At 44.7% G+C, this 18,388-nt stretch overlaps 1 protein-coding gene across 1 annotated transcript in view; it reads right to left on the reverse strand.

The window, feature by feature from the left end:
* si:dkeyp-14d3.1 (transmembrane protein 132C) overlaps positions 1-18,388 on the reverse strand; it is a 464,566-nt gene that overhangs the window by 187,932 nt on the left and 258,246 nt on the right. Inside the window, exon 3 of the mRNA XM_060931177.1 lies at positions 8,354-8,497. Coding sequence (XP_060787160.1) covers positions 8,354-8,497 — 144 coding nt within the window. The remainder of the gene's footprint in view (positions 1-8,353; positions 8,498-18,388) is intronic.

The following is an 18,388-nucleotide window of genomic DNA, read 5'->3' on the forward strand; positions in this document are numbered from 1 at the left end:
AACTGATTCGAGCCGTGCCGTCCAAAATGGCAGCATCACATGACTTAGTCACGTGAGTGAAATACCTCAATAGAGTAGAGGGTGTGTGGTATGGTGTATGTAGTATATGGTATAGAGTACAGACTATACGGTATGGATTAAGTGCGCAGCCTGAGTATTTTTTTTTCCCTTTCATGTCATTTCATTTGTACTGTGATTTTATTTGGAGCATCTTTTCATCTTCTCCATAACCAGAAACAGCTGTGAGACGTTAACAATTACCAGTGTTACTAATCTCCTGCTCTCTCTGTGCGTGCTTTCCCTCCAATCCCAACCCGCTGCAGTGTGTGTGGGAGTCAGTTCACATGAAAAAAGCCTTTCTTACAATCCTCAGGCAGCAAAGGCTCTTCAGTAGACTGGAAGAAATCAGACACGTGTGATACGTTCTCTAATTGCCGAACACAGATGTGTCAGAATACGTGCCCAATTTAGCAGTGATGCCTTTGAACGCGGGGTTTGTTTATTTTATTTGCCTGGTGATGACACACAGCGGTGGATTACGCTCTTCGGTATGACACTGATTTGGGTTGGCGAGCGTAATTGTACAAGCGTTCACCAGCGCAGGCGAGAATGAGGAGCGTTTAGAGTGTAGTGTACAGGGCTCGGGTGCGTACAGTGTGTGTTCAAAATATTCTCAGTGTTTATGATATTGCTATACTCTGAGTATACCGACTAGTGGCCTAGTGGTAGCGTGTCCGCCTCTCGATCGAGTTCTATTCACGGTCGGGTCATACCAAAGACCATCATAAAAATGGTACCTACTGCCATTTGGCAAGGCACGTTGCAATACAGATGTGCATGGGGAGTTAAACTCTCGTGGTTACCAGAGGACTAGCCCCCCACTGTAACCCTAGCTATGTAATAGGCGAGAGGCCGAGGGCTATGGAAACGGAGATTGGCGCCGCCCGATGTGCCACATACAGAGTTGGGCCTGGTTAGTACTTGAGTGGGAGACTGCCTAGGAATACCAGGTACTGTAAGGCGTGGGAAGGACTTTAACTTTTTTTTATACTCTGAGTATAAGACAAAGACACGACCGCAGTAGTGATAACACCAGAAGGAGAGACAAATGCTTTCAAGATAGGCACTGGTGTTCTTCAAGGAGACCCGCTTGCTCCTTTCCTATTTATAATCGTACTTGACTATGCTCTTTGCACTTCAATTACCAGTAGCGATGGGCTTACACTCAAACGACGTCGCAGCAGCAGGAACCCCGCTGAGGTTCTAGCTGACTTAGACTATGCTGACGACATTGCACTCCTCGAAGATTGCATCGAATCTGCTCAAGATCTTCTCAAAAGAGTGGAGAAAGCCTGTCAAGATGTTGGTCTATACCTGAATGCACCAAAGACAAAGTATATGCATTTAAATCCATCCGCCGATGCAAAGTTGATTTCATCAGACGGTTCAAAAATTGACTGTGTTGATGATTTCAAGTACCTTGGTAGCTATTCTGAAACTGAGCATGATATGAATGTTAGAATTGCGCTAGCTTGGAGTGCCCTGCATTCATTACAGAAAGTTTGGAAGTCTCCAATCAAGAAGAAAACCAAAACAGAAGTCTTCAAAGCATGTATAGAGTCAATACTTCTATGGAGCACTTGCATGTGACGTCACAGCCGATCCAGATTGTGACAGACGCCATCGTGTCGGTCAAACGCCATATTCCGCCTTCTACTTCTGGTTCTACTTCTGCTTTTACTTCTACCTTTTCTTCTGGAAAACCCTACTATATACAATTCTATTACAACGGCTGCGGCTACAAGCTCTCCCTACCTGTGCACGGTTTTTATGTTTTTTGTGTGTATTTTTGCGTGTTGTTCGTCTGTACCGGACTTCAATATCCACTACAACCGTATGGACTTACTGGACATTGGTTTCCAGCAGAAAATGACGGTTTGTAGCGATTTCCATCGCATGCACAACATTCCGAATGAGAAAAAAAAAAAACATTCCGGACGAGATTGCGAGACCAGCGGGGTCTCCGTGGATTGTTATCGGAAGCAAAGCGAAGGAGGCGGCGCCAGGAGCCGAAGCGAGGCTGCAGGCAGAGCCAGCCTGTTGACTAAGCTCAGAAAACAGCCACTCAAATCTCCACTGCCAAGCCTCTACCTCTCCAACGCCAGATCCATATAAACAACACGGACGATTTGGAATTACCTTATTCTATTCTAGAATCGGCTGGTCAGTGCTATACTCAATACTTAAGTGACTTACCCATCCAATGAGGATTATTTTCTTGTTTACAAGATGCCACATCTGAGTCGCTGACAAATCCTGAATTTCTGTAAAGATAACTGTCCAGAGATTTATAAGCACGCAGTGCTTCACCACTGAACAGCGAGGGAAAGTTAATGAGGTAATTATACACGTCCGGGTATTCCGCTGGCAGTTCAAAATCCGGTCGTGAAAACTCCGTCCGGAAAGCCATAAGGGTCACAAATCTGTAGATCGTTTATTTTAGACATATATCTAGTTATCTGTTCATTAGAAAAATGAGCCGTGTAGTCCGTCGGTTGAAATTGATCCATTCTGTACACGAGTGCAGCAGTATTCAGCGGTGTTTTTGACCGACACGATGGCGGTTGTGTACTTTCCGGTCACGTGACTGCAAGATCTCTATACGGCTCTGAGTCGTGGACGCTAAATGCAGCACGACGAAAGCGTCTCGATGGCACATTTGCTAGAATGCTATGATTTGCTTACAACATCTCGTGGAAAAGCCATCCCACGGACAAGTCACTGTATGGCCCCTTGCCTCTTGTATCCGTGGTTGTGAGTCGGAGACGACTAGCACTTGCGGGACATGTTACTCGTCATGATGAACCTGCCGGGAGACTTTTACTCTGGTCTCCAGATGCTAAGAGGCGAATTGGTCGCCCATGCGTCACCTTGAAATCCATTATTGAAGATGAAACTGGTTTGAAAGGAACTGAATTGCTGTCTGCTATGGCCAACTGCGATCTATGGAATTCGAACTTTGTCGTTGTTTCACCAGCGCCTACCGGCATTGGATGAATCAAGAAGAAGAAGAAGAAGAAGGATACTCTGAGTAAAAATGGCGTAAAAAAATCCCTGATTAAAACATTTTCTCACATCGATTGATTGATTGCGGAATCAAAATGTCAAAAAGTTTATCTTTTTTTTTTAAATCTGAAACTCCAGCCTTGTTTTTTTTTTTCCTTGAATAAAATATGAGCATTTGGCTGAGGTTTAATAGTCCAGATAAGGCTTTTTTCTGGTGAATAGTTGCGCATATGCTGCTCAGCGAGATGTTTACTTGTGTACATATCTTGCTCTTGTAAGCTGAGCCGCCTTATGGTGCAGGACTTAATCTTTCCAGTTTAGCGAGCTCCGACAATCTGCTTCTAATGCGTAAAATTACACCTGTCACAGCCGAGCCCAGTTCATTAACGCTACTTCCTGACCCGTACAAATGTGCGATTAAGAGCACGATGGAACACAAAGAGCGTGGCTCTGCACTTAATTACTGCAGAGAAAGAGTGAGAGAGAGAGAGAGAGAGAGAGAGAGAGAGCGGTGCCTTATGTAAGAGATTAATAGCAGCTAGTAAATAACTGATAGGAAGTGGCTAAAGCTATTTCAAAGCATAAGAGCAGTTAAAATTTCATCTTCGAAATAGGACAGCGGATATTTAGTGGCTAGGAAGCTTAATAAAACTTATTATCATTGGTGATGGATTACACAGAACTTATTTTATTTTATTTTTTGGAAAGCATCCTTTGCTGATTCGATTAACTGAAAGTCTACAATATGAGATATTTTGCCGATTTCACTCCACGCTGAATCATTTCGAAGAACTGTTGAGCAACAGAAGTGACTGTACCGAGAAACCAGAACAACTTTGCTGAAAATAAACGTCTTCCAAAGAACAGTCACTGCAATATGAGACGTTTGATGAGCGGTTTCTTTAATATATTACGGTAAATCTCAAGTTCCCTTCATCTGTTAAATAAAAATACCGACATCTTAGGAGGTGAAAATCTCTCCAGTGTAGTCGGATACACTCTCACCGGCCGCTTTAATAGGAACTTGTTGTTGATTCTAAGATCCCTGTTCTTGGCTGCAGGAGTGGAACCCGACGTGTTCTTCTTTCTGCTGTTGAGATGCTTTTCTGCTCACCACGGTTGTAAAGAGTGATTATATGAGTTACTATATCCTTCCTGGCCAAAAAGCTCGAACCACCACAGCTTGAATCTGTCCATTTTCCTCTGAGTTCTCTTATCAACAAGGTGTTTGTTTTTTCCACCCACAGAACTCACTCACTCACTGTTTGTTTTTTGTTTTCCGCACCATTCTGTCTGTGTAAACTCTCGAGACTGTTGTGTGTGAAAACCCCAGGAGGAGATCAGCGGTTTCTGAAATACTCAAACCATCTGGCTCAAACCAACACCCATGTGACAGTGAAAGAAAGTCACACTTCCCTGTGAGATCACAATTTTTCCCATTCTGATGTTTGAACATTGCGAACATGAAGTAAACCGAAGCTCTTGATTTGTTTCTGTATGATTTGATGCATTGTGCTGCTGTCGAGGGATCAGCTGATTAGGATGTAGGGGTGTTCCTAATAAAGTGTCCTGTGGTTGTACTGTATGTACTGAAGTCTAATATAAGATACATTTGTCATTCTTCCGTCACATGTCTGGAAATTAATTAAACATAATAATAATAATAAGTTAGGGGCGGCACGGTGGTGTAGTGGTTAGCGCTGTCACCTCACAGCAAGAAGGTCCGGGTTCAAGCCCCGTGGCCGGCGAGGGCCTTTCTGTGTGGAGTTTGCATGTTCTCCCCGTGTCCGCGTGGGTTTCCTCCGGGTGCTCCGGTTTCCCCCACAGTCCAAAGACATGCAGGTTAGGTTAACTGGTGACTCTAAATTGAGCGTAGGTGTGAATGTGAGTGTGAATGGTTGTCTGTGTCTATGTGTCAGCCCTGTGATGACCTGGCGACTTGTCCAGGGTGTACCCCGCCTTTCGCCCGTAGTCAGCTGGGATAGGCTCCAGCTTGCCTGCGACCCTGTAGAAGGATAAAGCGGCTACAGATAATGAGATGAGATGAGATAATAAGTTAAATTTATATAGCGCCTTTCAAGAAACCCAAGGACGCTTTACAATAGTAGACAAAGAAAGAAAAAAAAAATATATATATATATAATAATAAAAAAAAAAAGTAAAAAGTCCACCAAGTAGGGGTCAGGATGTAATTCCCGTGGTGTAGCAGCCACAGTCGCACCAAAAGGCGCATGAAAACAAGTCCCACATCTCCAGCACTGCCGCCGCGACGCCGTCAGCAACATCGCTCAGAACACCACGACATGGATCCACAAAGCGAGCAGAGAAGCTCCGCCACGCACAGCGCTGGTGTGTCCCAAACCGCCTGCACAGCCGCCGTGACACCACCGAGCAACATCGCTCGGAACATCACGCCAAGCATTAAAGTGCAGAGCGCTGGACAACCACGATGTAAAATGAGCAACGAGCTCACTGCAGTCCACAGCTGGGAGCGCAGGTATCACCCACGGCGAACCAAGGCCTGGAGGGAACCGACGCCCAAAACTGGGTCCGGAGCTACATCACAACCGGCGGACAAAACACTCAAACAAACATCAAACTACACAAACACACAGAAAAAAAATAAAATAAAACAAAAAAGCTCCGGTGAGAAGCGGCAGCCAGAACATGCACAACGTACTCTCAACCGGAAACGGAAACAAAAAAAATTAGGTGTGAATGGTTGTTTGTCTCTATGTGTCAGCCCTGCGATGACCTCGCATATCTGACAACGGAACAAGACCATGAGTAAAAATCGCCCGAGTCGGTTTATTGTAATCTCAAAACAGGAAACACTTCAGTTTGACTTTATTCAAGACATTTTTACTTCTTGACATCAGGTTTTTTTTTTTTTGAGATAAAGAGAATGGGACGTGGCGTAATTGTATCATGGGTGGGTAACCCAGGAGCCTGGGATGAGCAGATTTCTTTCTTTCTTTCTTTCTTTCTTTCTTTCTTTCTTTCTTTCTTTCTTTAATTTGTTATTTTTTAAATAGCTGTTTGAAAGACAAGTTCAACAAGCAGAAAAAGCAAATAAAACCCTTCACCTTGCTGACTTTTCATAAAAGTTTTTCGTTTCACTGTTTAACGGTTTTGACTTGGCGCACGATGCCGTCCCCTTCCAGTTAAACACGTACAGGAAATAAAGACGCTAGCCAAACTCGAACAATATCTTTTCCATGCGGCGCGACGACAGGACGCCACATCTCGCCGCCAAAACGCTCTCATCGCCAACAATTTCTCGCTAACTTTTTGACAATGTTCTAAAAAATTTGAAATTTCACTCGAAGATAAAACGCTGTGTGTTTTGCTGACTGCGTACGGTATCAATGCACTTCCGGCGCTAACCAGCTCGCTGTGCTGCACTTTGTTAAATTACGAGACATTTTTTAACCTCGTCAGAAAGTGAGAGCTGGCTGGCTTTTCAATCCTTTCATTTTTCAGATTTCTTTCCTTTGCCAAGAATGTCTGATCACCAAACCGCATTTATCATAATAAAAGAGAAAGAAATCGATTCTCCAGGGATCACAGGGTTCTTCCCAGCACTGAAATACGCAGGCGAAAAATTCCAAAAGGCTGCCAAAGCTCATTTAACTCGTCCATCATTGTACTTTCACCAGCAAATATCACACAGAGAAACCATCTGGATCAGTGTAATTACACGCCTCGGAAAAGAATAAAAAACACTCCCTGTCTATTAAAAAAAAAAAATCTTGATTTCAGCCTCTTTCCACATTTTCTTTGGTATTTTCAGAAGTTTCTGGATCTTTTATATCAATTTTTTTTTTTAACAAGCAAACCGAATTGACTCCACTTGACACGAGCTATACATGAAGTCAACATTAGCATGGATCGAAGCTTCTTTCAGCTCAATCACATCTCACACCGCAGCAATGAAATACCGAGCTTGTGACCTACAACGGGCGGAAAAGGGCAAACGAAGCAAGGTAGCAGAAAAGCAGGAGAATTTTAACTCGCTGCTTTCATTTGAGCGAGCTAGCATTTGTGACCTCTGTTGCACTTTTTGTGCAGTCTGGTAAAAAGCCAAGCCGTGGTTGTTGTTGTTTTTTTCCTGCTGAATCTCATTTGTGAATGAAAGCCTGGTAAGAGGTGCTCGGGAAGGTGAACTAACTTTCGAGAAGGAGAAAAGAAACCAAGTTTTAACTCCTGATCCTGTTCACTATCATCGCCTGAGGCTCGCGGTAGAGATTTTTACAGCATGAAATACCCATATGAGCAGTATTAATGGAAATAAAACTCCACGAGGCCTTTTCTAGCTCAGGTATCATAATACTTTCAACAGAAATAAAAGACGACACTAGTGTTGCGTTTTGGATCAGATTTACAAGCCCCAGTTCGTTCACTGTCACGCTTTCCAACCTTTACAGGCTTTGAGATCGGAAAAAAAAAAAAAAAGATTCTGAATTAATTCCACTTTTCCATAAAGGTTAATACAAATGTCTCTAATGCCGCTTTTCCACTACAAACACGGCTGAGTCGGGCTGAGCCGTGCCGTGCTGAGTCGAGCTGAGCGGGGCTGTTGGAGTTGCATTTCGACTACAACCGCGCTGAACCGTGCTGGCTGGAAGTGGGTGGACACATTGGGTGGAGTTAGCGAAAGTGGGTGGACGTCACGTGATGTCGTTAAGCAGCGCAAACAGTGACATCAGTGAGCTTTTAAGCGGTAGTCTCACGACCCGGATAGTAAAACAATAAACATGGAGGACATGGAGTCGTTAGTGTTGCTGGTCTTGGTGCTGTGGCTTGTTGTCACCGACAACGCCAACAGATACTGGCAAGAGCGTATAGATGAGGCGAGGCGCATAAGGCTTCAGAAATTCTCGTAATTCGTAATTCTCCTTCTTCCGGGTTTGCGGTGTTTACAGATCCCAGCGCGCTCGCGGGGCGTGTGTGGGCATGTGAGGACACTCCTCCTCACCAATCAGTGCACAGGGGAGTGTCTGCTCACGCCCCCAGCCTCACTCGGCTCGCTTCGGCTCGCTTCAGCCCCACTCCAAAACGGTGCGAGTTTTAGGGGCTAAGCAGGGCTGAAGCGAGCTGAGTCGTGCTGGTTTTTGGTAGTCGAAACGCGAGCCGTGTCGGGCTGAAGCGAGCTGAAAAAGGGTAGTGGAAAAGGGCCATAAGTGGCATTTCATACCGCAACCATAATTTAACTCCAAGATTCACCTTCTGATCTGAGCAGGAAACTCGGAGACGGTATTTCCACCTGTGAAGTGACACGACTGACCTCTGAGCGTAGCTGGACTCTTTCTTCCGACAGTGCAGGGTGACGACCCGGTGACCTTCGACCCTGGTGTCCTGGCTGATCATCCACAGCATGGGGTTGCAGGGTCTTGCCCCCAAGAATGTTACACCATCTTTGAGCTTCACCCTGTCAGGGAGATGAAGGGAAGCGTTAGCGTGATGAAACCGGCAGTAAAATATTCTCTCTGTCCCAAAACAAGTTTCATGTCGAGATCAGATTCCATTTTAAGAAAAGTTATTTCCTCAATCACTATTCTCAGAGCCTGTGAGGACGTGTGTGTGTGTGTGTGTGTGTGTGTTACCCACAATGCACTGCACATATGGTAGTCTAATATCTGCGAGTGTTAAGTTGATTCACAAATGTACCATTTAAATGATGCATGTGCTGTTGGCACTGTTTAACACCTTCATTCATTCCAGCAGATTTGGCTCGCTGTAATTAGACGTGTTAGTCACATGGGCCGTGAGATTCAGGTGCCATCAATACTCATTGCAGAGTGAATGAGATTCAAGGATGTTCAGGTCAATTCAACACAGTTAACATTCATCATATGCTCCGAGACTCGACACGCTCCTCTCCTTTTCCTCTATTTGAGTTCTTTCAGGTCATAATGTTCCTCACGCCTGCTTTCTGCTCTCAGAAGAAAGTTTTAAAGATGGAGGTGGAAGAGAAATCTTGTATCGTCACGTCAGGTTTTCTCTGTTTTAGAAGGCAAGTCAAGGCAAGGCAAGTTTATTTATATAGCACATTTCATACACAATGGCAGTTCAATGTGCTTTACAGAAGTAAAAACAAAAACAGTAAACAATAGAGAAATAAAATTACATAAAATAATTTTATTTTTATTCTAAAACAATTAATTAAAAGAATTAAAAGAAACACAGCTTCATAGGCCACGCCTCCTTCCCTGAGACTGACAGGCACAGAGGCCACACCTTCTTCCCTGAGACTGACAGCAAAGACAGCCATGCTTCCTTCATAAGGACTGACAGACACAGAGGCCACGCCTCCTTCACTGAAACTGACAGATACAAAAGGCCACACCTCCACAAATACAGAGACCACGCCTCCTTCACTGAAACTGACAGATACAAAAGGCCACACCTCCACAAATACAGAGACCACGCCTCCTTCACTGAAACTGACAGATACAAAAGGCCACACCTAAACAAATACAGAGGCCACGCCTTCTTCCCTGAGACTGACAGCAAAGACAGCCATGCTTCCTTCATAAGGACTGACAGACACAGAGGCCACGCCTCCTTCACTGAAACTGACAGACACAGAGGCCACACCTCCTTCACTGAAACTGACAGATACAAAAGGCCACACCTCCACAAATACAGAGGCCACGCCTCCTTCACTGAAACTGACAGATACAAAAGGCCACACCTAAACAAATACAGAGGCCACGCCTCCTTCACTGAAACTGACAGATACAAAAGGCCACACCTAAACAAATACAGAGGCCACGCCTCCTTCACTGAAACTGACAGATACAAAAGGCCACACCTAAACAAATACAGAGGCCACGCCTCCTTCACTGAAACTGACAGATACAAAAGGCCACACCTAAACAAATACAGAGGCCACGCCTTCTTCCCTGAGACTGACAGCAAAGACAGCCATGCTTCCTTCATAAGGACTGACAGACACAGAGGCCACGCCTCCTTCACTGAAACTGACAGATACAAAAGGCCACACCTCCACAAATACAGAGGCCACGCCTCCTTCACTGAAACTGACAGATACAAAAGGCCACACCTAAACAAATACAGAGGCCACGCCTCCTTCACTGAAACTGACAGATAAGAAAGGACACGCCTCCTTCACTGAAGCTGACAGATACAGAAGCCACACCTCCTTCAATGAAACTGACAGACACAAGAAGCCACACCTCCTTCAATGAAACTGACAGACACAAGAGGCCACGCCTCCTTCAATGAAACTGACAGACACAAGAGGCCACACCTCCTTCAATGAAACTGACAGACACAAGAGGCCACGCCTCCTTCAATGAAACTGACAGATACAAGAGTCCACGCCTCCTTTATCGAAACTGACAGATACAAGTGGCCACACCTCCACAGATACAAGAGGCCATGCCTCCTTCAATGAAACTGACAGATACAAGTGGCCACACCTCCACAGATACAAGAGGCCATGCCTCCTTTATCGAAACTGACAGATACAAGTGGCCACACCGCCACAGATACAAGAGGCCACACCTCCTTCACTGAGACTGACAGATACAAGAGTCCACACCTCCTTCAGTGAAACTGACAGGTACAAAAGGCCACACCTCCTTTGTCGAAACTGACAGATACAAGTGGCCACACCTCCACAGATACAAGAGGCCATGCCTCCTTCAATGAAACTGACAGATACAAGTGGCCACACCTCCACAGATACAAGAGGCCACGCCTCCTTTATTGAAACTGACAGATACAAGTGGCCACACCTCCACAGATACAGAGGCCACACCTCCTTCACTGAGACTGACAGATATATAAGGCCACACCTCCTTCAGTGAAACTGACAGATACAAGAGGCCACACCTCCTTTATCGAAACTGACAGATACAAGTGGCCACACCTCCACAGATACAGAGGCCATGCCTCTTTCAATGAAACTGACAGATACAAGAGGCCACGCCTCCTTTATCGAAACTGACAGATACAAGTGGCCACACCTCCACAGATACAGAGGCCACACCTCCTTCACTGAGACTGACAGATATATAAGGCCACACCTCCTTCACTGAAACTGACAGATACAAAGGCCACACCTCTACCAATACAGAGGCCACACCTCCTTCACTGAAACTGACAGATACATGAAGCCACAGCTCCACTGATACAGAGGCCACACCTCCTTCACTGAAACTCATGGGCACAGAGGCCACGCCTCCTTTATTGAGCCTGACATGCATCGACGCTATACCTCTTTCACTAAGACTAACCAGCACAAAGGCCACACCTTTCCTTTTGAGACTAACACAGACCACACCTCCTTCACTCACACAAGCAGACACAGAGGCCACACCTCCTTTTCTAACAGCCATAAGCCACGCCTCCTCCAGAGAGAGACCCAAGAGAAACCCAGTCCCAGAAGAAACTGATGACTTTTCTAACAACAATTCCTAGCAATAAAGATAAAGTTTGGTCTCATCAAACTTTACTAAATCCATTTATTCTCCTTCACTAAATTATTTCTGGCCAATCAGATGACTCGAAGTGGTCAATGTCCACACCCACAACAATTACTCTTCCCGCTGGAGCATGCGCTGAGCCTTAATTGATTGAAATGGATCGTTCAGGTAGATGATATTAAATAAATAATGAATCTCTCTCGTCCTGACGTGTCGCGTGTCGCACTTGACCTCCTGCGTAACGATCCGTGGCACTTCTGAGCTATTCGTTATGCTGAGCGTCGGATAAATAGCTGCCACGTGCTTTTCTTTCGCTCCTAGTCAAGTAGCACTCACTTCTCTGGAGTGAACACTCGGCTCAGTCCTCCTTCCCTGCCACGAGTGACGCTCGCTCAGCGCTAATGTATAGCTCCGTTTGCCTCGAGCTCCATTAGCTCTCCCACTCACTGTTCAACTCTAATGGAGGCGTGAGTCAGAACGGAAATGCTTCATCATCTAAACAAGCTGTCGGAGAGACACTTTCCTCAAAACTCTTGGGATTTTGGTGACATTTTCAGTAGATTTTCGTTCACGTGGCGGGTGAAAGAAGCCTTTTGTCGTCTCTCAGCTGCAACAAAATTAACATAATGGTACGCTTTCAAATGCTGTATTCAGTGCTCGTATAGAACATAACAAACATGCTCATATAACATTAACATGTCCTTATGCATTTAAAAACCCCCACAAAATAAGTATCAAAAACATACACATTTAATGTGCTTAAATTAAAGCAATTACCAGATTTCTTGTAATAATCATAAATGATCTAACGATGCCCCGTAATCAGATTATTAGGAAAAGGTGTGTCATTAGTCTAATTTTTTAAATTCGAGTCTGTGCATGTTTTTTATTCACACAATGGTTTCACATTCGCAGGGTTGAAGCTCTCAGTGAGAATGACTAACGGAGGTATTGTTACTTTTCCTGTGAAAAACCCGAAGGAGAATAAAGAGGTGCTGTAAAAGAGCTGATAGCGGTCATTAAACTCATTTTAATGTCAGACTACTGGGGATAAAACGGTCTTACATCATTCGAAATAATCTTTGTTACACATTAAGATGAATTTTTCCTTCTGATCATTGTTTAGTTTTTACAGTTTTTGTGCCTGGCTCCGCCCCGACCTCTCATTGGTCTGTTACTGATTGTGCTCACCTGTTTCAGGATCCTTGCAGTGTTGCAGTCGAGTCACTAAACCTCGAGTCTGAGTCCAGTTTCGAGTCCTCAGTGTTCAAGTCCGAGTCATTAAAGAAAATTTCGAGCCGAGTCCAAGACTCCACCCGCACCATTTGACGGCATCTGTTTGTTTCAGCGCCATTAACATTAGTTTGTTCCTGAACATGTCGTATGAACAGGTGAATGTGCTTCTCTTTATCAGGGAGTGTGAACTATTCTGTCAGAGACGGTTGGGAGACGGATGTAAGTGCAGAAGGTGTGTTTATTAATACAAGTGAAGATGGTAAACAATCCAGAACGGCAGGCAAAATCGTAAAACGGTGAACCAGGCGATAGGTCAAGCGAGGCACAAACAGGCTATCGTAGACTCGGCAGAATCAAAGACGAGAAACAGGAAATCAGGGATCAGGAACCCAAACAAGGAAATAAGGCTCGGTAATGTATCAGCAACGCAACTCAATACTTCGCAAAGTAAGTGTGTTTTCACGGTTTTTATATCGGCGAGCTGATTGCACCTTAATCCTGTGCAGGCGCGAGTCGTTTATGGCATGTGAGAGAGTCCGCTTGGCGCGTGCGCTGTCCGGAGAGCGCCCGAGAGTCTATCTGATGCACGTGCCAAGGCGCACAGGTGTGACACTCTTGCATGAAATTAGTACAAAAAATAATGTAGATATACTAGTAAATATCTTATGCCAAATTATTATGGCATGTAACAAAAAATAAAGAAAAAATCTGAGTCCTCGTCTCCAAATTACAAGTCCGAATGCAGTTAATGCATGAGTCCGTGTCTTCAGTGCTCAAGTCCAAGTCGAGTCACGAGCCCTTAAAATTATGGCACGAGTCAGATTCAAGTCCTTCAAGTCTGGATCCTTGTGAAGTCTTGCCATTTAGTTTGTGCATTTCTGAGCCTTGATTGCTGTTGATAATGGTACGTTTTCTTGCTTGCACTGTTTGATAGTTCTTGTATCCTGCTTCCATTTTCCGCACATTATAACATGATGTCCAAATCTCCATGGTTACAATATAAATGAGCCGAACTGGCTGAGTGCTAAAATCTGGTCTTAGAATTCTACAAAAACACATCAATAACGCTTTACACTTTTACAGGAACATTAGTTTTTCCTTGGAGTGTTTCCCGACTGAAAGGACGGGGTATAATATACTATTCGCTGTTTACTACTTAAGAGACTGAAAGTCGATGGATCTGTGCAGCTTCACAGCTGACATCATGGCCTTTGGCAAACGTCAAACGAAAGTAAATTATTATTGCATTTAAAACACAGACACGCGGACAACGGAGAGTCACAGCCAGCGTGAACACCCAAGTGCATGAGGTTTAATATGCCACAATGCAAACTCGGTGTCCGTGTAACAGGCAGTGGTTATTAGCTCATCTGTCCGACTGGTGATGAGTTTATGCCATCATGTGTCATCCGTTGGGCGTCGTCCACATTTCATGAAAATCGCTTCTTCTCTCAATTCTTCACCGATTTTGATTCTTTCTGGCATGAAGGTAGGGGTATCTAGGGTGCATATGTATAACTTCTACTCAGATTTGCTTCATTACAATTATTAACGAAGTCATGGACTAATTAAGCCTTAATGAGCAGTTCAACAAAAATTCCTCGCCATTTTGGATTCTTTCTGGTAAATAGGTCGGTATTCCTAGGGTGGATATCACTTCTATATATAGCTTGTATATAGTGTATATAGCTTGTATATAGTGTATATAGCTTGCAACATTTATTGTGCAAGGAAGGTGTCCCACTTTAGATCGTTCCTTCTGGACTAGACGGGGCCGGAGTGAGCTACACCGTCACTGACGGTCTCGTTTAACTCTAAAGCAGATCAGTTCAGGCGTAAAGATGAGCCGAATCACAAAACCAGAAAAAAGAGCGAGGTTGAGGGACATAAAGACAACACGGGAACAACGTCTCAGAACTTAAACAATACGTCACACTGAATGTTTATATCACAGAAAACCCAAACGTAACCCAGAAGTTTGGGCTGATGTCAGTTTGGGTGATCATGCTGGAAATCCAGTGATGGTGACCCCTTGTGGTAGGGAGGGGAAATGTCCTGAGTGCCTGAGTGGCACGTATATAAGCAATATTTTACTGCTTTCTCTTGTAGACAGTTCTAAGAAAATACTGAGATGTACTTGGAGTATATTTAAAATGTTAAAAAATATATATATATTTTAAAATCACCAACTCGCTCATCTCCAAACTTTCCTATTCGTAGTTCTGGTGTTGAAACTTGTGACTTGCGTTCAGTACCATGACGCTGTCCACTTAAATATTGCAGCTCTCTTTGTTTTTGTTTGTTTGTTTTTTGCAAATCTAATTATGTTTGTCAATAGAATGAGGCAGCGACTTGCCCTTGTTTACTACCAATCCAGATGTTTGAGTCACATGGTCATGTGATTAAGGAAGAAAGAGTTTGGTGTGAGCCAAAGTTCAAGCAACAATTTGAAGGCAAAATAAAACAATAATCACAGAAGCAGCCTTTTTTTTTTCCTTTCACGATCCAGGAAGTGTTGAATATCTGGGGGGAGGGACAACGATGTGCGCACCGATGGGGGGAGGGGCAACAATGTCAGACTAAATACAGCATGTAGATGCAGTCATAGATCTTCTTTTCCAATGGAAGGAAACATCTGGAGTTAAACCGCATAGCTGACCTCAGAGACACATGAGGATGACGAGCAGGTTTGACTAAAACACAGCCTCTGGTATACAGTGCCAAAAACACCAAGCGTTGACCATTTAAGGATGTGGGGGCGGGACTAACCACACAGAGTATGCTGGGGTGATGGGGACAGATGTTTCTGATACTGATTCTGAGGGCACGAGTCCCGTTCTCCGCACCGCACCCTCCTGCCCCGCCTCTCATGTGAAAGACAGGCTCGGTGTCGGTGAGGTAACCATGGCAACACCACTGTAATCAAACCACGTCTGATAAACCTACCTGTCGTTTAATTTAATCCACTTTAATTCTTATAATTTATAAATTTTATGCAAATTAAAGATAAAAACGTGATGAATGATAGGATGGAATTTGTGCATTTTCTTACGTTGTTTTTAAAGGAAGACTTCGGAAATCAAAACAGCCATCCATACACGTTCGATAAACACGTCAAGAAACTTTACGCCTTTTCTGTCTGTTTGGGATGGAAACGTGATGACTGATGCTTTTAAAAGTGAGAGGAAAAAGGGGTCAATTTTAGGACAAGACTATTAATGTTAACCTGAAAGTTAACTGAAATAGAAATTCACGTTATAGTTTAGCGTTAATTTAAAGATCACAAGCACACACGATAGTCCCAGCTGCCACTGATAAATAAAATCCTTTCGCTTTTACGTTTCCTGTGACTCTGAGCCTCGCCCTGATCGCCTCCCAAGCACTCGCCTGAGAAAATTTAATTACAGTATCATCACCAAAATTAAATGCTCCTCCGTCTTGTCACCTCAATGTAAAGTGTGATCTCATTGGATAAACAGGATGTCATAGCCATGGCCTAATGGTTAGAGAAGCAGCTTTGGGACCAAAAGGTTGCTGGTTTGATTCCCTGGAGCAGCAGGAATGGCTGAAGTGCCCTTGAGGAAGGCGCCGAGCCTCCAACTGCTCCCCAGGCTGCTCTGGGTGTGTTGTATGGTACGTCACTCTGGATAAGGGCGTCTGCTAAATGCTGTAAATGTAATGTATGCTGATCAGTCAATCCCCCACCCCCCCACCCGCATCCCATTGAAAATGAACTGAACACCAGCGGGTGTCGCTTCTTGTGTGAAAATCGTGTAACTCTTAATCGTTCAAACCGTTCAAGCAAAATGAAACCGCTGAAGTCGATACAGTTCAGACTTGCACGAAAGGCTGGACATGAAAGATATTTCCTGCCCGTAAGTCCAACAGAAGATTTATAGAGGTGCATAAAATAATCCATTGGAGCGAGCTCGACCTATTTATCCACGTCGTTCAGCAACTGGTGAGATTTTGTCTTTAAAAAAATGAAACATTCTCAGGTGTGATTGAGTGTGCTGAGATTTCTGATCGAAGGGAAATAAATAACAGCGTCTCGTCAGGTACACACACACACACACACACACACACACAAATCAGAATCAGACATGTGTGAGTTGTTCTTCAGATCGGAGACCATCTCCAGATAAATCCGTCATGATGATGCAGAGAACATGTGCTGCGAGTTTGTTTCATTCTGTGTGTGTGTGTGTGTGTGTGTGTGTGTGTACACGTACTGTATTTCACTCGAACAGCACCATGTCGTGACTTTAATGACGAACTCATGATCTTGAGTCACAGAGATCCTCTATGTGCTTCATGTTATCATCTGTTCAGCTTCCAGTGGTGGAACGAGTACAAACACCTCGAGTTGAGCAAAACTAAACGCTAAAATCCTACCGTCGTAAAGTAAATGTTCTGATCAAGACACAAGTAACTGCTGAAAAGTAACTTTTTTTTGTAATTACCAAATCTATGGGGTGCCAAGTGTCACCGGGCCCATTTCGTCCATCACGGAATGTATTTCGTCCATCACGGAATGCATTCTGTGATGGACGAAATGCATTTCGTCCACGAAATGGGCCCGGTGACACTTGGCACCCCATACAAATCAAATCTGAAAATGAAACGCATTTTTGCACAATTATGCTAATTATACCGTACAAGCGAGCTATGTTGAACTGAACTTCGTTATCAGTGTAGCGATACTTGGCTTGCTAGCTAAAGCACAAACTCTTACAGCTTCAGTGTATCTGGCGAGGTTTGTTAGCTCACTAACTCACCTGTTTCGAGCTCCGTGTGTCTTACACTAGGGTGACCAGATTTCCCTAGTCTGAAACCGGGACACTTTTGCGCGCGACCTGGGTGCGATTTGCTGGGGGGGGGATGGTGGGGATCATCCCCCCCTCTGGTTTTTATCTCTGCTGAAAAAAAAATCCTCGGGGACAACCCCGTCAATAAAACAAACAAACCAAAAAAAAAGTTGACATGACAGGCATGTTGTGACAGTTTTCTATGGTCTACATTGCACTCACTTTCAAAATGACCCGAAGTGGCAGCTTTGATGTTCACGAACGTCCCCAGCAAATAGATACATTGTAGATAATAACAATATCTTTGCATTTTCATAGAACGCAAAGATATTTGTGGCAGTGGGGGCGTGGTCAAGCGCCGGTCTGTGACAGGAGGGCAGAGTCGGGGAAGGTAAGTGGCAGAATCGCTACACCTGAGTGTAATTAACCTGTGTTTTGTGTGTGCTTTCCCCAGTAAACCGCGCCCTATTTAAGGAGGGAGAGTGAGAGCGGAGGGGAGCTTCCCGAGAGGAGACGATGTCATCAGTTGTCCTGCCGCCGGGACAGCTGCCAGATGATCCTCTGCCAGTCCTACGGCCTGATCCAGCGACGACGGGCGGTGGCACTGGACCCACTCCGCGGTTCCGGCGGGTAGGCGGGCAATGAACTGTTCCAGCGTCACCTGGTCGATGATTCCCTCGGCGTCGCGATCTTCGGCCCTCAGCCACCGCCAGCAGGCGTCCCGGATCTGCTGGCTGAACGCGAACGGGCTGCCGACTTCCTCCATCCGCAGCGCGCGGAAGCGCTGGCGCTGCTGCTCCGGCGTGCGCCCTACACGCTGGA

This window comes from Neoarius graeffei, chromosome 10 (genome assembly GCF_027579695.1).
Source record: "Neoarius graeffei isolate fNeoGra1 chromosome 10, fNeoGra1.pri, whole genome shotgun sequence".
In the NCBI taxonomy this organism is placed as follows: domain Eukaryota; kingdom Metazoa; phylum Chordata; class Actinopteri; order Siluriformes; family Ariidae; genus Neoarius; species Neoarius graeffei.